The 22,454-nt window shown below is 38.5% G+C and overlaps 1 protein-coding gene across 4 annotated transcripts in view; it reads left to right on the top strand.

Moving 5' to 3' along the window:
* The window catches only part of LOC135488764 (proto-oncogene tyrosine-protein kinase ROS-like), a 106,561-nt gene that overhangs the window by 48,309 nt on the left and 35,798 nt on the right, over positions 1 to 22,454 (top strand). For all 4 annotated transcript variants that reach the window (XM_064773560.1, XM_064773559.1, XM_064773558.1 and 1 more), the window contains 4 exons: positions 13,999 to 14,058; positions 17,642 to 17,668; positions 20,667 to 20,727; positions 22,035 to 22,252. In XM_064773560.1, the coding sequence (XP_064629630.1) occupies positions 13,999 to 14,058; positions 17,642 to 17,668; positions 20,667 to 20,727; positions 22,035 to 22,252 (366 nt within the window). The remainder of the gene's footprint in view (positions 1 to 13,998; positions 14,059 to 17,641; positions 17,669 to 20,666; positions 20,728 to 22,034; positions 22,253 to 22,454) is intronic.

Genomic DNA, 22,454 nt, shown 5'->3' with positions numbered 1-22,454 from the left:
CATTTGTATTTCCAGCTTTCTATATTTGTTATACGCTTATTTCTAAAAATACAGAACATTTGTAATAGCAGATAGTTTGCGTCTAATACTCGCTAGAGTCAAGGGTAAAATAAGTCATATTAGCCTTACAGGAATGTATTACTATATACAATAGTCTTGGTTTAGGAAAAATCTTGTCAGGATATTTTGCTAATACACAAGTAGTGCATGTACAACACTGCCAAGACCTAGTACAAGTTAAGCAAAGAGGTTCCACTTTGTGAAGACCTTTGGTACAAGTTAAGACCAAAACGTTCCATAAATCATGAAAAGAATTAAGTTCCTGCTGCAGAACCCACTTGAGCTGTGGTTGCAATGTCCACAGATCATTAACAACCCTGTACATGTATGTATTTATCTTAACACTGATCTCCCTTTTTCTCCAAGTACGAGATATGAGTATGAGATGTTTCTCTCCACTACTAGCATTCCGAGGTGCCGCGTTACACCAAGAGTCATACTCAAGGTTTCACTCTTGTAAATATTGTCTTGTATTCCTATGATTGGACTTGCCTCGTTACTGCAATTCTAGGGCCATTGAGGCATATAGGTCTTAATTGCTTGCTACGTGGGTATATTAGGCTAAATGGCTGCATAAAATGCAGGTCCAGCCTGCTCTGATGAGTTAATAATTAATTAAAATCTCCTTGTACCATAATGCTGTCTAGCAATGAATTTTGCTTCAATGACCATGGAATCTGACCTTGACCTTGGCATCTGTTATGAAGCAGCTGACGAACCAACCTTGACCCCTGGCTGAGGATTTTGGAACATAGGAATCCTGTTCTGGTTATCAATGATCTATTCTCTTGTGGATTATCATATGGATACATGTATTTCTCTACAGAGGCATTGAAAATAATTGCAAATCAAGACTTTTCATTGGCGTTGTGCTCTGCCTCTGGCATGTAGTGCATGCAAGGATGCAGGAAAATTAATTGCTTATGAAATAACCTTGAACCTAAGTTGATCAAATCAAATTTTCAATTGGTTTTAAAAAACTGGGGGAGCTTTAATCTACTTATGCCGTTACTTTTTCATTCCCTTTGAATGAAGCATCTTCTGTGATCAGATTGCTGCAAGCCTTGCTCGATGCTGGTCATTAACTCACAATTTAATGCCCTTGTCTTTACAAATACCGATTCGAGCATTTGAAGTTGAGCAGTGAAACGTGATGATTGCTGGCCGACTTGAGGATTTGAGGGTTTCTTGTGCGTGCTCAAGAGCCCAGCATATTCTTGGCTTAAAAACTGCAATTTCTGGTGCAGTTATTATTGGTTTGGCTGTGATGTGGCAAAGCAGTTAGAAGGATAGAGGAAGTCATTGGTGGAGTAACAGAAAGGTCATTGGTAGAGCAGGGGCATGATAGAGTAACTGGAAGGTCAAGGTCATTGGTAGAGCCTATCCATGGTAGAGTAACTAGAAGGTCAAGGTCATTGGTAGAGCATATCTATGGTAGAGTAACTGGAAAGTCAAGGTCATTGGAAGAGCATATATGGTAGAGTACCTGGAAGGTCAAGGTCATTAAGAATGTAGCAAGAACAACCAATTCTTTCGAGCTGCTACTGGAGGTTATAATTCTGTGTGTTATTCACTCCATGCTTTAGTCATATTAAATTGTCACCAAACAGCTTATAACGTGATGCCGTTTTCTAATTATTCGATATAATTAACCCCCATTATCCAGGGTAGAGGTCGCCCTACTGCATACATGAGACAAATTGGCTTGTTTGCGGTTAGGCGCGTGCAGCTTATAGGCCCGCTGTATGATAGGAATATCAATTTATGGTTAACCTATTGAGGGCAGGTGACCGCAAGAAGCATTTATCTGTTTTTTTTAAATTTCTTGTTGCTGGGTTGATAAAATGTTGACGTAACAAGAGAACTATGGACGATTGCACGAGTTCTTTTGAAGCCATGCAAAATATATACATAAACTTGGAGTTATCTTGTTCTCTGAAGGTTGTGGCATGTGCACTTTATATATGAAGAAGTGATGGCAAGATTGACGGAGGGTGCTCCATGAAAAGTACTTGGTAACTGTTAGAAATGTCTAGTTGCTCTCAGAGATGGCTAGTGCCTCTTATAGTGGAAGATGCAATTGTAGATTAACTTGTGTCAGTAATGACTTTGAAGTCAAAGGTGAAAGCAATAAAAGAATCAATCTTATGTTGTACAGTACTTGTAGCTCTTGGATTCTTGACTTTTGCATTCTCAGAATCTTTACAGGTTATGTAAACTGTTACAAACCGCTGCACAGTCTAGTTTGCGCATGTATAAGTGGATTCGAAGTCATTAAAAGAGTATGCTCTCTTGCCATTGCTAGTCTCTGATTCTTGATTCCAGCCACTGTCCACAACCAGGGTCAAACAATTTACAGAAATAAAAAATCTCCGAAGTCTGACAAAGAAGTGATGAGTTGGGGATGATTCATTCCCAGCATGCACCATCGCCACGGTGATCTCTGATATCCCCGCCCAGCTGGTAGCGCCGGAGGTTCAATTTCTGTACCACAGTGCAAAATGCACTGCCGTTGCTGTGTAGCAAACGGAATGGAGAAACTTTTCCTGATTAGCAATTGAAACATTTTGCCGATAGGACGTACTAAATATTCTAAGTGTGTCTTTCTTCAAGATGGATACCATGCCCAGAGACAAGAGTCACTCACATGGTGCCGAGCAACAAAACGGTAACAAGAAGAAAAACACAGAAGAAAAAGAAGGCTGCAGCTGGCTACTGCATCCCCCCCAGCTATCATAAAAAAAATGCAGGTCGGGTAAAAGTGTCGAATGCAGTGGTAACCTCCCCTAAACCCCAAGAGCCTGTTACCAGCCCAATATGATGACCATGAATGCAGTTCAAGTTTAATTCAATGGTTTTATACTCCTGAGTTGCGAGCCTTCTTTCTCTTGCAACTTGTGGAAAGCACTAATTAACCGCTAAGAGAACAGTACTATAACATTATTTTCAGGAACCGACTGACCATGTATTTACGACCACCTCCCTGGCTCCGTACCAACTGCTCCAACAGCTTTATCAGCCCCCATAGCTTTGTTCTTCCATCGTCAGCTGTTCGCTTCTATTGCATCTTTATTTCCTGATGGTGCCATGTGCGTGGAACTTTGCCATTACTTTAAAGATGAGAAAATATGTTGCTATATAGCGATGCTATATATTTATCATCAGCAAATTTTTGCAAAAACGCCTTTCCTGATGAAAAATCAGATGGTATGGCTCGTTGCTGATCAGCTACATCGGCAGTTTTTTTTGCAGCAAAAGGGTCATCATTATCAAGGAAAAAATTGTTGCTGATTAAAATGTCATACAAGGATTTATGGGCAGCATTCAGTCTAATATCTGCCATCAGACTTTGATGGATGCAAATATGAAGGGAAAACAGCTTTGGTCATTTCCTGCAGAAGCGGTGTATCTTGCGGAGAGAAAAAAAGTCTTATTTCCTGTTTGTATTCTAAAGAGCAGAGGTTAGAACTGCAATTGACAACATTCATTAGGAAAAAGAAATGTGTTCACCTAGGTATTTACCTTCGGTTTTTGGTGAAGTGCGTAGTAGTGTGGAAGGAAAAAATGGCTAAATGTATTTCGAATTCTAACTACTAGGTGCCAGTTATATTGTCTAATCCCACCTAATCCAATGTTTTTCTCATCTCTTGAGTTTGTTGAATTAAAGCATGTGATTGGTTGAGAAAACACTGAATTAGTTTCCTGAATGAGATGGACTGTTTTGTATTCTAACTTTTTAGGAAGTTGAATTGAAAGACAGCTTGAGCGAATTGCAAAAGTAAGGAAAATTTTGAGCATATTTGAATATTCTTCAGTTGAACTAAAGTGCAAATCAAACTTAAATTTCCACTATTCATTTGAAAATTTCACAGTCTCTGATTCCAATTTGTTCTGAATACGCAATAATTTTTTTTCAGTTTCAATGAAAAATGGTGGAATAGATTGTCATTTTAAAGACAAATGTGCTGCACGACTCTCTGGTGAAGATAATTGCGCATTAGAAATTGATACGTTTCAATCAATCTCTGCTAAGATTGTGAAATGATTATGGTGATGTATGGGTTCGCGAAGTGACTTTCTCCACGTTTCAATTCAGTCACTTATGCCGTTTAACTGAGTGACATGTAATGGAATAAAGAATGGCTCTTCCTGCCGTTTCTTGTTCAATGTAAGATGGACTTGCCATAGGGAGAAGAAGCCGAGCTTGAAGATTTGACGATTTTGAAACCAAGATTTTTTCAATTGTTGTTTTAGCTTAATGCTGGATGTGAAGACACTATAGCTCTGCATATTTTATTACAGTTGATGAGAAACCATTCTTGAACATCCTCCCACACCTGGCCTTTGTGTCGCTCCTTAAATTGATACAATCTTTGTGCGAGGTGAGGCGAGTGTATTTTGGGAACAACCCAAATGCTTCCTGTTGAAGTACGTTCTGGAACCATTTCAACTTCTAGGGGCTTCATTTTCACCTTTCTTCATGAAATGTAATTTGTGGAATGTGGGTCATTGTGATATTAAAAATATTAAATAGCAAGCACGATAATCAAACTTCTAATGGTTTTCTTGGCAAAGAACACTTTTCTTTTGTCCTTCGCAAATTCCTTGCACAAATTATTTCTATTAACGCTGAAGTTGATGCAAATAAGGAAATGAATCTCCTGTTGACCTCGTGCTAAGTTGACGGAGAGTTTCGAATGTTAAATGTACAAGACTTCTACGAAATGAAAGCATGGGATGAAATTCAATATTTTGATCAAATTCTTTGTCATTTGTATGACAAGGTCAGCTATATTGATTTGACTGGATTCAAGCAATAGCTTGAGTTAATGAGCCAATCAGGCCCCCAGACAACCCCAGCTTGTTACTCACTGCAAATATTAACATGATGAGCTGTTATCAGTAAAACGAAACAGGCTTGTAATGGTCTATGAAATGAGACCAGCAAAATTTAAGTCTGTTATGCATTATTGTTGCCTGTATGATAGATGCAACCACTGGCTAAAAAAATTTAAAATGCCAAAACCTCATAGTCATATTTCATATCTCATTGCCATCTATCAGAACATCAAGATGATCAATAACATTGATGATAGATACAAATTGATATTTTCAAGAGTTTACCTAACCTTTGAAATGGTCAATGAAAAAGTAATTAGTCTGAAATTGAAAATTCCCCAATGATGTGTTAGTGATGTAAACAGCTGGGGATGGTCCATCCTACTATTATCTGCGGACAGGAATGATATATTTCAGAATAAACTCTCTGCAGTGTAGATCAGTGCTCTGTACAGAAATATGTGCTGAACATGAACATCACTCTGACGTTACTAAAAAACGTAACGGCGGTATTGTGCTTTCATATCTGTTTCGATTGCATGGGGTTTAGCGTGGAGTTTGGATCAGGTGCCTGGGGCAAGATGGGTGAAATGTAACAGTATCCACCCCATGCTAAGTATAGGAAGGAGCATCTTTGGATGGACTTTACAAAATGATAAAAAGTGCCTTCCTTGTTTGGCGATATATAGCCAAGTTTTAAGTCAAAGGTTCACCCTGAACTAGGCCCCTGGGAACTGTATAGAGTCAGTTGAAATGCTAATTACTGCTGTTTGCATGACATTACAATGTTGCTGTAAGAATCATATGGGTATGGTATGCTGGGAAATTGCTGGCAAGCAATTATGGCTGTTTAGCATTGAGCGCTTGTTGAGAAAGTTCATCATCATAATGAAAACTTTAGAGCTTAGTCTTTTAATTTGTTGCTTGAAGTACAAAGAGTATAAATTAAGTTGCCAGGGGTTGGATTTGATTTTTAACCTCTCCTGTCAGATATGCAAAGAAACACTTTAAAATGTATTCAATTGCTGACTCTGGGTTGGTGCCAAGTTGCACTGACCAAAACTGCAGCTTTCCAGAAACACCTTTGTACCAAAACAGTTTGTAACCTTTCTTGATTAAAGAAGCTCTCTAGAACAGGTTCAGATTCTTGATGGCAAGTGCAGTGACCATCTCGCACACACCTGATTAGAATGCTCGCTGACCGTCTTGTCCCCGATTCCCAATACCATTCAGTAGCCAGTGTCTTTCTCACCAGCTGCTCTTCGGCCATGTTACTTCACAGCTTCTTCAATCACTACATGTTACGGTCAGATGGTCACTCAGTAGTTTGTCGCTTTTTCCCCGACAAGATTTTTGCATGTTGCCAATGACAGTGTCGTCCATCTGCACTTTTACTCCAGCATTGCCCTTTCTTCTTGGAGAATTCATGTGGAAGCTGTTCATGCATTTGACATGACCTTTCATGTCAATAATGTGATCAAGGGCGAACTTTTCCGTTAATGTTACGGGTCTTACCCACTGCATCAAATTGGAAAGCCTGAGGATTTTCATTCTTTAGCAGTTCTGCTACCAAAGGTTCAGTTGGACATGAACTTTTTACTCTTATTTGTTGATGTTTCATCTTACTCGTATTGAAAGATTTCAAAGGAAACTCTAAGATAACGTGTGTTTTTAAACAATCAGAATTGTCTCAATTTCGTACAGACCAGTTCTCATCCCCTTGACTTTAGTAAATAGGTACTGAATTCAATCTTGCTGTTGGATGTTATCAGTTAAAAAGGAATAAGTTGTTTCTTTTCAATTTTGGTTGTTTGTGGAGAAATTCCGTCTCAGGCAATTATTCCAATATCGCGAACCCCTACTTATGTTATATGGTAGCATGGTTATCTCATGCAGCAATGCATACCTTGTACAATTGAGATGAAATGTACATCTCGAGTTATAGGTTCAGTTGATTTCCCATGACCCTCCAATTCAGCATCCCAACCCGCTCATCTTATACCGCTGAGAATATCTCAGCATCAGTACATCATTAATGCCTAATGAGCAGAATTCCCTTCAATCCTATGAAACTGAGCCCTTTGATTAAAATAAGGACATTTTTTCTGCAGCCTTCTAACCTCGGATGCTGGCAGTGTCAGCGACCTTTGAGGAACTTTATCAAAGCGGGGCTGTATGTTTTTCCTTGTGAGGACTTGCCTTAATTGCCTGAAGAAACATTAAGCAAGCCTCTGTGTTCCTGTAACATCATGTTTAACACAATTTGTGTAATCGATGTAGCGAAAAAGTAACCCATCTGTATCATGAAGTTATTTATAGTTCGAGGTTATTCTTGACGTAATAACATATTTTCCTGTGATTTCGTTCGAAAAATTGAAAATGTGGGACAAAAATGTATTGATTATAGTTGAATTTTATAATAATCCTAACTCAAAGTTTCGTAAAGCGAGATTTGTTATCTAGAATAGCAGAAACTTGCAGTTGTTTAATAGCAAGTTAAAAGTTGAGAAGGTTCTGGATGTAAGTAATGATTTCACACTCATACGAATTTAAAATGACATGTTTCATCACAAAACGAAAAACATATTCAAACTTGCCTGAATATCTCAAAATATTCGATGGTGCATATTGCATTTTGTGACGAAACTCTTCAAATATCTTGGCAGAATGAGGTTCATTTAATGATTCATCAAGAATTGGAATCAGTTGGTAGCCGGTAGTGGCTAGCAAATAAAGCAGCAGTAACTCTGTTTAGAGTTTGGTTGATATTGCTCAGGAAAACTTATGCTGTTGCTGTTGACTCTGGCATCAGCCTATCTGACGTCATCCTTTTGCAAAATCCCTCATTAACGAAACCTCATTGACCTTCATTGTACTATAGATAGTACCAGATTTTCTGAATTGTTTCGACTGGATCCCATCACTTCTGGCTTCATTAGAGCTTGAAAATGCCATTGAATAGGCAATTATATTGGTTACACTATCGAGGGTTCCGAAACATTCATTAATCGCAGGAAAATGTCCTACCTTTCTTCAGGTTGTGCTGTAGTTTGGCAGATACTCTGTTTTTTTATCTGCGATCAATTTCTTTTGTTTCAGCGAGCATTCCATTGAAAATATGAAAAACTCTTGTAAATTATATCATTGTGTGCATGGTGAACACTCTTTATTAGGTCAAAACTGCTATCCTCCCCTTTGTTTTGATTGAAATTATTTGTAATTGAAAATGATGATGTGGACAAGTAGCCAAGGACAAAAATTAGAAGTTCTTTAACAAGTGGTATAGTTACCCAAAAAAAAAGTCTAGTTTTTTTTCGTGAAGTGATTACCGAGTGGATAACTAATACCTATTAGCTGGAACAAAAATCTGCGTACTAGAAACTCGTACTTAAATACTGATAAGTTCCTGAAATGCGATATATCTTGCATGCACTTAACAATTTTTTATAGGAAACATGAATCAAACGTAATGAACTAGGTGTCAGGATATCTTGATACATCTGGGATCAGATTCTACGTTGAAGGTGGTGGAAAATTGATAAAGGAGCTTTAAATTTCCTGTTTCAAGAGGGCAACAGTACATCAACTACAATAGAGCAACTGTGCTTGTTGTGTCCTGACGGCTATAACCTTATTAATTGAGGATATTGGTTGAAGAAAGTTAAGGTCCGATTCCTCTAAAGTGAGAAGCTGCTAAGGTTTTGCCGGTTTTAGTGGCTTTGTGGTCAAGCTGAGCCAAAACCTTACAGTTACATTAAAATGAATCTGTCATCTGTAAAAGCCACATACTGAAATTTGGCATTTACTGTATCACTGCAGAAACGAGAGAGTTTACAGTGCGCATCCACTTCGATGAACTTGATGCAGTATGAGGTTTCTTCTGTTAAGAAAGTTACAAGTTTTTGTATGTCAGATGATTGTCGAAGCAATTTGGAAGGTAAAGGTATGCCTCCCTTTGTAATTAAGTTGTAGCCTGTGTGGGGATAAGGTTCAGAGGCTTCACCTGGCTACTGGCCATCTATCTTACTTGCCTCCCAATGGTTTATATTATTGTCTATGTTCATTTACCAGAAGACATTTTGTTGGTGGTACAATGTTGGTGAAACGTCTGTCAGATGAGTATAATGTTGCTGGAATATTTGTCTGACTGGACAGTAAGCCTTGGTCCATTGTATCTAGTGTCTATGTCGGACCAGCTAAAAGACTCTGCATGGGTGGACGGCAACCCGTCTTTAGGTACAGGCCAGGCAAGCAGGCCAATGCATTTTACTTTTAACTGATAGCCTGACACAACCAATAGTTTGGTTGGATAGAATTGTGTTCCTCAACCATATCTGTTTGTGGTCTCCCTACTGATACTAAGATTTTGGACATTGAATGCTTGAATTAGATGTTCTGACCACTAATGTCTAAAATGTTGTGGTGTGCTGAGTTCTGTTGAAAAGTCCCATTCCTAGGAAATGAAGCATTTCAATTTCGACATCAGATTTTCACATAAACTCGAAATTAGCATATTCAAACACTTTACAACATCTGCTGCTGATGTAGAGAAATTCAACCCAAGTTCAACACAAGTGCATGTGCCTCCAATGTACAGATTCATCACTACTTGTAGAGAAAATGTCGGCAACCCTAAGACGAAATTAACCTCAAGAAAAACTTAATGACTTCTTGACTCCTGCGCTGAAGTCTTGGACATTTTCCTCAATTTTCTCATTTGGTGTCTTGGATGCTTTGATTAAAGCACATCGCTAATTCACCTCATGACGACATTATTGGATGCGGAGGTAGAGGTGAATTATGTGTTGTTGTGATTCATTGGATTGGAGGAGATCAATCGTTTGTAAGAATTTTTGCGTTTGTCCAGGTAAACCTATCAACTCAGTTTGAGAGAACGGAAGGATGTAAACAGAGCATAAAAAAAGGGGAGCCACGGGGTGATCTATAATGGAAGTGATTTTAGCACGACCTGCGACAGAGCCATGACGAGTGACTGCACTCTAAACCAAATGCCAGTCGCATTCGAAACCACAATTGCCATGTTTGGTATGGTTCTGTCGTTGATCTGATCACAGCAACTAAAATCACTTGTTTGCACGATGCTTATACATGAAGTCATACTGGTCCGTCAAGATTTTCTGGAGCATGGGAATATTACCTCAGAAAATCAAGGTAACCCATCAGCCTGTACAATATGAACGTTTCTTGGATTCTCTCCTGGCTCTGTTATTCCTGGCCTTGCTCATTTCTCATCCTACGGTTTATGATTCCATATTCCGTTATGGCGGTGATAGAAACCAGACAACAGCATGCATTACCATCTTCTCATGGTCTTTGTTGCCGTACTAAGGCATCATTGTATACTTGGTTTTTCTCCAGGTGTCCTGGAGTGGTGGAATCTCTGATTTACGTGTTGTGTAGATCTGTGGAGACCACCTCTGATAAAGCATTTCCACAGATGGAAAAGTTTGAGTTGTTGATGTTTTCTTGTGGGAATTGGCCTATGAAGGCAATGCGGGATGAATTCATGCAGACCAAGTGTATGGCTCAAAATGCACTATTGCAAGCTAAGTTCTTTGTCAGAGGTGCACACTTCCTAAATCTGAACACATCGATACTTGCAGAGTTAAACATTTTATTTCTCCAGCCAGCAGTCACAGTGTATTAAAACTGGTGTCTGCTTATTCACAGTGCGCCAAGCAAGTTTTTTGGACAATTTTTACCTTTCAATTCCAAGTGCAGGGGTAGGAAAAGGTCACTGTAGGTGTGTTCCAAGTTCAAAATGAAGAACAATGATGTATTGCTGATGAAATTATCTCTGACAGATAATTTTTTGTTCATGATAATTCGGATGACTGCAGCAATGCTGAATGCATCTTACCATGCTTTTAAAAGCATCACCTGTCTACATCATAACATACCTGAAACAAATAAAGTCCTAAAGATAAACTGGCTTGATCATCTGTTGACAGACTCCTGTCTGTTCAGGGCACATTGTTAACAAAACAAACCATAAGTTAGAGTCTATACTCTGGTACGATCGCAACAAACTTTAGAAGCCTTTCGTTCCTTAAACACTACACCTCACTGACAATGCATAAAATGATATCAAGCAAACAAGAGTGGTACTTATGTAATGTGAGATGGAAGTGGCACCTATTGGAAACTTCATGTACCTGAATCCCAGGCTCCTGCAGTCTCCCTTTATTGCAAAAATAAGGATGAGGCACATCTTCCAAGAAGTGCAGCACATTATAACCAGGTGAAGCATGAAGATGCAACATATTTCAGCAAGAAACAGGCAGTGGCAACTGGAACTGTAATGAACAGACATCTGCAGACCTACCTCAGACCCAGAAGAACAATAGCTAGTTAGGTTGAAGGTAATGCTGATGGTAGCATGCAGGGGAACACCATGTTCCAGCCAGTAGGTGAAGGAGTGCTGGTCCATAACCTTTTGATGCTGATTTTACATCAGATGAAGTCAAGGGAAGAATTACTAAATATGAATTAACTTGTAAAACTTAAATTTAGGTATATCTATACTCAAATTTAGTCACATTTAAGCAGAAGAGACATAACTTAAATTTTTGCTTTAAGTGTGAATTGAAGTTCAACTTCTGGCCAATGAGGAGTCGTAAAGCTGATGTTATGTTGTAACATTGGTCTGTGACTTGGTATCACATTATTGAGAGCAAAACTGAATGAACAAAACTACGTCATTGTGAACATAGGGATCTCAAAAACAGCGTTGAAGAGGCTGGACAAGACATCTAGAACAATCGTGGTAAACTTCCCGCCTGCGTCGCCAAACAACATCCTTGACTCCATTTCATGTCCAAGTGGAGACTTTACTTTGATGGCTGCTGATTGGCCAAAGTGCTAATGTTGTGCTGTGAGAGAATGGCGATGATCGGTGATGTTAGCAAATCGTTGAGCAAACAGGATGTCAATTCCTCCTCCTTCATCGCAGTATGAAAATAACACTGTGACAGCTCGGCAAATAATTTGATAATATCGTCACAAGTCGTGTGAATATTACTGAATAAAATCAATGAGCAGCACTTAAGAGCTGTAGTAACTTTCTAGAAATTGCATTGTACTCCGATAAACGCTGCGATGGCGATTTATTACGTATCTGGAAACCAGGTTTAGTCATTCGGCCCGGGACCTGCCCATCCTTCAACATCATCAGTCCCAAAATATTTTTGGCTTTGAAAATTATTCAGAATTATGAACTTACAAAGTTCTGAAATCATCTTGAAGTTGATGGCAAGTCAGTGTATGAATAAGCATGTTTGCATATTTCTGCCGAGCTCGAGAGATTTGATGAACATGGCATCGCACGATTCTGAGAAATATGCACGTCTTGCAACTGTAATTAGTGAAATGATTAATTCTTTATTGCACACTCTTAACAATTTTTAAGCTGCAATGAAGCACCATAGTGTAAGCAAAATGATAAATAATGATCAAGTTTTCCAAGAAGCAAGTCTTCTTTACATACCATATATAAGGAAAGTGATTTGAACAACAACAAAAAGCTCTGTGGTTGAAGCTGATCATGAAGTGATTTCTTTCATACTAGTGCTCTCATAGCAACTTATGATCTCTCTTTAATGAACTCACCAGCAATTTCTCTTCAAGTCTATATCATTTTAACACCCTGGCATGAGGTAAATCCCTCTACCAACCAGTAGCTCACTAAAGTTATCACAAGGCATAACCTATACTATATCACGTTCACATTAACTAGACACTAAGTTTTCTGTACTTCTGGTATGGTTAAGTGCAAGGTTCTTCTTCTAGCCTGCTTGAAGAACATTATATCAAAGTTGATATCCTAACATAATAATTTATCTGATGGGTGTTGAATGTAAGCTTTCATCGCCACTGATAGCTGTGGTCAGACTGAAGCTTCAGGTAGCTGTTGGAAAGGAAAACATCCATCTGCTGATTGTTGATTTCCTTCGAAGGGCAATGGAGCCATTCTTTGAGAGGGTTTCACCCAAAATGATGGGTGGGTTTTACGTATTGCTGTAGTTTTGCATCAGATGACTTTAACCTCACTAGTTTTCTATCCATTTTTCATGTTGTACAAAATGATAGCACAACAAATCCTATGAAAAAACATTCCAATATTTTTTGTGCTGGGCAATTATGATGCCACTACTTAGGAAAAAAAATGCTTGTTCTGATCCTAAATCAATAAATATTCCCACGTTATCAAGTCCAAGAGCTAGGCCTGATTAGTGGCCTGGATTCTAAGGAATGGTGAAGGTATTCCTCTAGTTCTGCCACTGAATGTGAACAACAGATTATCGGGCAAAATTTGCAGAATCTGGTTATCGAAATAAATGTGGGTTATCAATGTAAGGCCGACTTTGCGCAGTATTCTGTCTGCTAAACTATCAGTAAGATGCAGGACTTCAACTATGTTGTTTACCTTTATCTGCTAAAGTGCCGAAAGGTTGTGAAGCTTTTGGTCGCGTGTCTTAACTTTGCTATTCCCTTTAGGCCTATCCAGTGGATGACAACGACTGAACATAGTTTGAACCAGTTTTATATACATTTGTATTCTCTCATGCCCAAAAGTCAGTTCATATATCCCCAGCAAATAGAGATGGAATTAGGGTCCATTTCTTCATCAAACCTCGATCTCATCTTTCATGGTTTCTTTGCTTTAAACCAATGATTTATTTTGGCAATTTCTTGCCATCGTTAATTGTGGAGCAAGACAATTTCCTTCTTTCCTCTTCAGGATCAACTAGATCAAAGCGATGATATAAATCGATGTAGTGGTTGCAGGGTCGCAAAAACTAAACAATAGACTCCCCGGCTTCCTTTGTGGCTCTTCGGAATTGAAGGGCATAAGGAGTGCATTTCAACCATCCAAATCTTTTGCCCATCAATTTCAACCAGCCACAAAGAGGACTTGTGATTCCATTGTCTATTTCAAGCGGTCTGTAACCAGGCTATTAATCTGAATCACCATAATGAAGATGAAAAATTCAACCGTTTTTATTTTGCTGAAGTATCGATGATATTCTTGCAAATGCTTCAGATACTTACCCTTCTCTCGTGTTCCTATCTTTGCAGTGTCAGAGTGGCTGTGCCATTTGGAAGGACGCAGTCAGAGCGTCATGTCAAGATATGTGTGTAAGTATTCTTGCCTCTTCCTTACTTCTTATGTGTTGCTGTTGGGTGTTTAGTGTGTTTTCTTACAGCTTAAACACCAATTCTGACATGACATGACATGGTTTGGGTGAAGATGTATCAACAATAGAAGTCATTGTCAGCAATGACAATGAGAACTCTGGAGTGGGACGTTAACGGTATTGCAAATGTGAAATAACCAGCCAAGAGGTGCTTTGCAGTTTGCCATGTATTCTGTCTACATTTGCTACCAGCAACCATGCTCACCTCAGAAGATTGTCAGTGTCAAAAACACATCCATCAACGCGGATCTACCCAGGAGAGATGAACCAATCAGCAAAACACTGCAAAACAGAAAAATATTTCTGCCGCATTGCGTGGGCAATGTACAAATGCCACCCTATCCTTGCACTGGCCAATCAGTATGCCATTCTGTCACCTGGAGGAATTACTGGATCAAAACGAGCGCAGCCAATCTCAGTAATTTCATGTGCCGTTCCAGCGTAACACCTCAGCAAAGGTACCCAAGGGTTGCAGATCTGACTGTCCCCTTTGGCTGAGGCAGGTGATGCCCTAATCAGTAAGGTCAAAGCTGTCATTGTTGGTGCAGGACATCTGTAGTTTTTACAGCCGAAAAATTGAGAACGTAGTTAGTGGATTACTCAGGACTTGGGCCATCTTGCAAGAATGTAAGGATGTTCAAGCCGACAGAGAGGCCTTTTGGCCACAAGCTGTGAGGTAACAAGCTGGCCAAGAAGAATCCGATGATGGAGAAGAAGAGCAATTTTTAATGATTTTTAATTTTGAGAGATTACATGATATCTTTCAGTTTTCAATCAAAAAACAGATTTTTGCCTTCGTGAAACCCACAAAAATAGAACGCTCAAGGAAACTTCTCAGTTTGCTGTATATTTGTGTATGAAATCAATTGGCAGTCGCCATCAGATTGTAATATATCCTAGATCATCTGCTGCCTTTACAGGATTACTGCTAAGCTGGCCTATCATAGCCTCAGCTCCATACTGTCCCCCCGGAGGCATGCTGAGAACACGATACACGATGACTACAGACTCTGCGGCCGATAAAATGGACTCAGGATGAGATGAATGTAGCGATAAGGCATCACTTGTCTTAACATTGGTTTGCAGAAATAGATGTCCATTACTTCTAATTCTCCAGGAAAAAAATATGTAGTGGCCATTTCTTGCGGTGCTTAGTCAATAACATCTATATCACACGAGGAGTTTGCCCTTGTTCGGCCCCGGCGAATCACACTCGGAGAAAAGGAAATGCCAAATTAGTTCCATAAATCATTATTGAATAAATATTTGTCAATCTCCCGAGTGTCTATTCAGGAAAAATAATTACAACTTGTGCGGGATGATCCATGCAGAGATGGCTGATGTGTAGGGCGAGGACCAATCAATGACTGTCAGACTGGTTCATTTTATCACCAGTAGGAGGTAGTTTGATTCTGTCGAGAACAAAGTACAGTCTAAATCGCAATTCTCATCCCTAAATTCGCGTCATTGATGCGCTACCCATCTCTTCAGCAATAATAATACGTGTGCAACCAATGGTAGGTTTTCTTTACAAATTTGTATGTGGTTAAAATTGTTTCGAAATAAAAAACTAGATCAAAATAATTTTGGTAAATAGTTGTGGTCAATTCAGATGGCCTCGTCTCTTCCGGATTTGTGTGTATTTTACATTGTTTGGTCTCAGTTAGTTCCTCATCATTATACGGCGATAAATTTGGATGTCCAGGTTACACTGGGGTTACAGTGTCTATGAATTTAGAAAGGAAATATTGGAATGCATTGCTATAACCTTCCTGTAAATCCCTCTCATCTATTCAGGGATTAGTTCGGGGTTAGTTCCAGGGAGGTTGTCCTATCGAAAGCTAAATTTTCCATTTCTGGCATGCTCATTTAAATGAGCCAAACAGAGGGCTGTATTTCGGCATTACTGGTCAAGTTCCGTTTAGGAATTGTCTGTTATCTGACGTCAAATTGTTCCAGATCATGCTTCTATATAGCGTCTGTAGTTGGGGTGGGGCATAACCATGTCATATAATCACCAGACACCAAGTGTATGTCACATCGCTTGGGCTTAATCCGTTGTACATCATGCATAAGCATGTACATAAACTAAGCACACAGTCTTTATTGCCATCTTGAGTTGAATCGGACTGTTGTATCAAGAAGATGCTCATTTAACGTTCTGTAGAAATGGCGGGCGGATCCCTCATGGGCAGTTTCGTCATTGCAGCACACGTATAAATGATAATTAGGGTGTTTTTATAGATGTGCTGTTGGGCACACTAGAGGATTAACTACCTCTGATTGCCAGGCAATCAGCAAATAACACCCAAGATCAACTCCATGTTTGCCATATCTTATGGAAAGCGAAAGTTTTATTTGTGCGGATGATCTGCGTGTGTGAATCTGAAGTAGCATTTTTGGTATGAAGGCCATAACGTCACGACAGCATTGTTGTTGCGTCTACATCTCGGTTAAAGAAGCAATCCATTATAACTCCACGATTTGTTGGCACAGTAAGCGATGGTAGTTCCATGCACCTTTTCCCAAGCAATTAGAGGAGCCCCTGGGTACAACATAACAACCAACCAAGAAAACCATTGCCTACCTGCCGAGACATTACTATTAACAACTTTACAAAGTACTACAAATTCTTGCTTGTTCTTTTCCACTTTATTATAAACAAGACTACCATTCCAGGGGTATGTTTGTGAGAATTCATCAAGGTTTCTAAGATTTTGTTTTGTAATTGGAGCAAGTTAAAAAGCAATTTCTTCAAGATAATGATGAAGAATGCAACTGGTTCATTGTATCTCAAGACAAAGGAATTGTAGATCTGTTGATTTTATTACATATGTATATAGTATCGTCCACGATGAAATGCCCAGTGAGATTTGGCTTACTCTTCACTTCCAAGATCAATGTATCAAATGTCTTCTGTTGTGAAACTGTTGAACGTATAGTCACCTAGTTTATCACTCTGCCATCAGACGGCGTCACTGTACCATTAAAGGGGTGAGAATCGTACTTGGCTGTATCACACCGTATATCACTTACTCTTGTGTCTAGCAATATCTTACACCTAATTACCACAGCAATTTGCCATTGACACTTGCCCAAAAATTGCCATGGGTTAACTAGTTATTAACTGACAACAATGCACGTACTTAATTAACCCATCATACATATTTATCGATTTTGTTATAATTAAGATGCACCAACCATAGTAACCTTCAGAATTTTTCATCTACATTGGAACAGTCACAATTTTCCTCCAATGTTTGATGAAGGAATGAGAGGCTTTGCTTCTGGGTGCATAGTTTTCAAGCATTTATCAAATTAATGTTTCTGATAAATTTTTCATGCAGAGTGTTTTTTGGATGGATTTCCATCCCCTTCCGGACTGTAAAAGGTCGCAATTAGGCTTTTATCTACATAGACTCAGGTCTTTCTACATGTAGCTTTGCATTTTATATCAAACTATAGCTCAAGCACTTTCTGAATTCTCATACATCTATGACATTTCCCCTTTTTACTCATTTCAGAACAATACTGCATTTGCTTACAACAAGGTAAGTGTCAAACTGGGATGTTTCTTTATTAAAAGGAAATGTCAGTCATGCAAAATGTTTGGGGGAAGTTTTTGTTGTGATTGTCAATATTTGTTTTACAAAAGGCTTGACAGTGTCTGCTGTGATAGCTTGAGTTAAGAGAAGGCTCGTAAAACACATTTTTCATAAATGTTTTGCTTGAGTCTAGCTGTGTCAAAAAAAGGCATTGATTTTGTTAATTGAATCAGGAAATAAAAGCATGAGAAGCCTAACCTAACCTGTTGATAAATTGATACGAGAAAAAAGATGAGTTATTTGGTGGCAGCTGAAATAGTAACAGAATGATCTCAGTGAGTTTTAGCAAGTTAAAACGTGATAATGGCATGACAAAGGATGTGCTGCATCATAACGGTAACACATCATAAACTATCTGATACTAATCTGTAAAATTGTGTTCTAAATAAAGAAGATGATTTGTCTAGTGTGAAATCTTCTATTTTGAAAATCGTGCATATATTGCTAAAATCAAATTATTCCTACCTCACCTCACCCCAAAACCTCGTAAAATCTGCGCAGCCAGCACAAATTGTTAATTTGTTTGTTCACGCTACATTCTCTCAGTCGTTTCTCCAAATTCATTCTGAGAATTTCTCTACCTGGTATTTGTCAGAATCGGTTATTTTGGCTTTCGAAGATTTTAAAAAAACCACAATTTTATTCCATCCTGAAGAATTCTCAGTGCGATTCATATCCAGTGGGTTGAAATCTTTTAAAATTTTGTACAGGATATGCAGTTTGGTTAACCTAAGTTACATTGAAATGCTTTTCTCAATCGAATCTGTTATTTTCGCTATAGGATATAATTTGAGAGAAAACATCAAGCTCATTCAAAAAAGCCCCAAGCTGGAAAATTGCACTTGTCAAGTTTGGCAGAAAATCTTGGGGAAAAACAAGAATCCAAATATTATTGTTGGAAATCGTGGTTACTCTAAGCAGGCATAACCAACCTCAAATACGTTATGTACTCCTTGGGACTAGGTTAGTTTAAAGACTGTTTCATCTTCAGGTCAAACCTTATGAATGGAAGGGATACTGTGATGTACAAATGATGGGTTTATACTGTTTCAGCCCACCTCATGGATGAGCCATGCATGCATCCACCCATCCAAACAATATTTTATAATTTTAAGAGAAAACAAATTAAATTTTAGCTGAGAGTGTCTGGAATGATAAAAAGATACATTTATATTATGCAATCTATTTTCACATCACATCTACCCATCCTGGAAGGGTTAAAATTGATAAGTTGAATAAGGAAATGAAAACCAATGTAATAACAGAGAAAACCTGTTCATATAGAATTGTGATTTTTCACACCATGGACCTTTTGATGAACACGATGAAGATGAAAAACAAAGACCATTATGGTCAAAACCAACACAATGAGTTGGTTAAATGTAGGTTGATTGACGTGGCGTGATTTCGTCAAAAGAAAAATCTCATTGTCAAATGCTAAAAATGCTATGTTTTCTGATAGAAAGTGTAAATCTGAACTAATGGGTATAGTAATTCTAACGAATTGCAATTATTTCTTCTGGGCTTTGTGTACACACGAAATGCCATCAAAGTTAACCCATTCAGGACTCTCATCAAATTCTGTTATAAAACTTATGTCATCAAAAACCACCAGACAGAAGTTAATTGCAGAAGATGAAACAATCGTTTGGTATCATTACAATTGCCTTTTACTAGGCCCTACATTTTAGTTTTAGAAAAAGTCATAGTTTTACTCGAATTTCATTTTGAAAAAAATCAGTTAGACATCTGTCTACTGGTACTCTACAATAATAGTCACATAAGTTCCCAGTGCCTTGAAAGATTACGATACATATTTGGCTAAGCTATATATTCGTGGCGGACAATCATTTTGGGACGGTCATTCTGGCCAGGTGCCTGAACCTTCCCTTCTTTACATTTCTGTTGTGCACGATGTTAGTGCCTTCTCCCTCTGCATCTTCAAGTTGCGCATAAACTGATTTATTAGTCAGTAATTGACCCCGGCCTGCGCCTTCGGGGACTAACACCGAAGCGAAGTGATCTATGTGTAGTACAACTAGAGACACCTTGGAGCAAACACAGAAACTGATTGTCCCTGCACAGAATCTGCATAAATTATGAACTGTTTCATTTCTTGAAGAATATTTGGAAAATGCAGGCGATTACTGTTCTGAAATGTACTTTGCAATGATGTACAGATTGTACTGAGTTAGTTATAGAATATCCTTTTTGTGGAAAGGGAATTGAAATTGTTTATTGCTTGATTGAGGTATCAGCATCCATGCTTGTTTTCATTATAAATTATCAAGAGGAGGGAGTGACCACTCGATGATGATTATGTCATAGAAATGAAAATGAGGGTTTGATTCATTTGGCATTGCCCCGTGGAGATTTGAAAAAACCTATTCGCTTATAGGCTACTGTTCTGTCCTCTGCATCTGAAGACATGGTTTGTTTCATCATGAAGTCATTCAAAAGGGAGTATAAACCTGACCTTGGTGTCCTTCAAGATTTGATTGTTACAACCTCCACTCCTATAAAATCATCTCATATTTTACTTTGTTGCCAAACAATTGTAATTTGAGACCTTTTCTAAGAGACCCCATGTTTGTACTGGGAAATTGTCTCTTTTGAAGTCAACTGGGTGTGTTAATTTAATTGCTGCTGTCTCATTGATGACTCATGACTTGGTCTTGTCTGTGACAGCCACTTTGACTGCTACTGCTACCTGATGACAAACCTTTGAACTGCTTAGAGGATGACGGGACAGATAGCGTTGTGGTGTCTTCACTCGTCAGAGATGATGTACAGGAGATTCTTCCGACTGCCCACCATCCTTGAACATGCAGCAGCTTTGCAGGCAGCCAGGCTGGTGACGAAATACAAATGTTCATATACTGTTGAAATCTAATTGTTTTATCAAATGTAAATACATTTTGACAAAATGTTATTGCAATTTCAGGATCAGTACTGTGTTACTGGATGCAATGCCGCCTTAGATATTTATGCTGGTAACATGGAAGGTAAGAATATAGAGATTTGTGAACTGTTACCCCCCTATTACTGTCTGATGACAAAAAATCGGTGCACATGGTTAGATTTTCTGTGTTATATGATAAATACTCATGTGAACCCATTGTGTCTTTACTAATTATTCTCAATTAAACATTTTGACAATGCCGTATTTTGTGATGGTATGGTTTGGGTTGTGTGATTTGGAGGCAGGTGGTATCAAGTCAGAATTCATAGTGTCACCAGTTTGATCAAGCTTTGGGAGTCGCAATTCAATGTCACAGACACTTTGTCAGGATTGGTCACTTGAAAATTCTTCAAGGATTATTCATTTCTATAGTGCCTATTTTTATCTCATTACTGGCTCTGATGGATGCTGGATATTTCATGTTATTGGAAGATTCCGTTGACAATCATTTTCCAAGACAGCGATGGATTTTGAATAGAAGTTTCATTTTCTTGGATACAGCAGTATTACTTTTCAGAGTCTTTCTTTCTGTAGTAGTCTTGAGTTTTGTTTCGATACATGTTTGAAGTCAATAATATTTCATTTGAGGATTCTAATTGGAGTACTTGATATGACTTGAATCTGTGACCACGAGGACTCGTTCATTGATCCGTAACAGGAATCAACAGGATTTCAAGAAAGAGCGCCACCTATGTGGATTAAGGAAAATGTTGTGCCGAAATGATATCTTTTTGGAATACTGCCGCTTTAAGGATGACAACAGAATGTATAATATTCATTGGATTATACTGTCATAGACGGAACCAAATTGTGCTGATAAATGTTCATTAAAGAAAATCACGAGGAGATAGTTTATTAGCCCTGGAGTAATTATTCTAATTAGGTGACGGTGGGCGCACGAGGCGGATATCATATCGTGTGTGGGTGATTATAAATCATCACGAACAAAAAGATGATCTTCATATTTTGGAGAATATTTTTCGTTCACCAGTCAAAACATCTCGGAAGACCATAAGGTCGAAAACTGCATTTATCTGTTGTGATATCATCAGAGGTGTTGAAATTCAGGGTTGTTTTATGATAAAGGATTACTCTACAAGTGGATGTAGCTTCTAACTTTTCAAACAAATAGATTGATTATCGAATTCTATTGGATGTACTTGATAATATCGTTGCTCGATGGACACTCTCTTGGAAGGATACCAGTTTGTTTGGACATCAATCCGGTCAAGTCATAATAACCACCTGCTTTCAAATTACAATTTAGAGCTCTAAGTTCAAAGCTCTAAGCTTCTAAAATGATCAAAATCACACTACTGATTGTAATAATGGCAACCTCTTCTCCTCCAGCTGCCCTAGGGAAGCTTCGGCCACCGGTTTTAGTGCCGTATTCTTTGACGAACTCATCCCTTCAACTTAGATGGGATGGTGAAAAAATCAAGAATATCACGTACGTTTTGCAATGGAAGTTTGCAAATATCAACCCGAGTGATTGGAGGGTGCAGTACAAGCAGTTTGTGCCACCAACATCAATGGTAACAGACCTTAAACCATTTACTACTTACAAGGTAAGCTGTTGAACAAAATGAAAATACAGCCATATGAAAATACAGTGAACATGATTGGTGTTCCCCTTTAAGAATCAAGGCCCTTTGGATGATGTTCATAAATTTCAACGAAACTATCACTCTGTGCAAACAAACAATATGCTTTTATCAGTAACATTGGTTTGAGGTGCCAGAAGAAGTCCCTGTCTCTATTAGTTAAGAT

The sequence above is a fragment of the Lineus longissimus genome, chromosome 5, assembly GCF_910592395.1.
Source record: "Lineus longissimus chromosome 5, tnLinLong1.2, whole genome shotgun sequence".
Lineage (NCBI taxonomy): Eukaryota > Metazoa > Nemertea > Pilidiophora > Heteronemertea > Lineidae > Lineus > Lineus longissimus.
The sequence above is the reverse complement of the archived record's forward strand: the minus strand, read 5'-3'. Positions and strand labels throughout refer to the sequence as shown.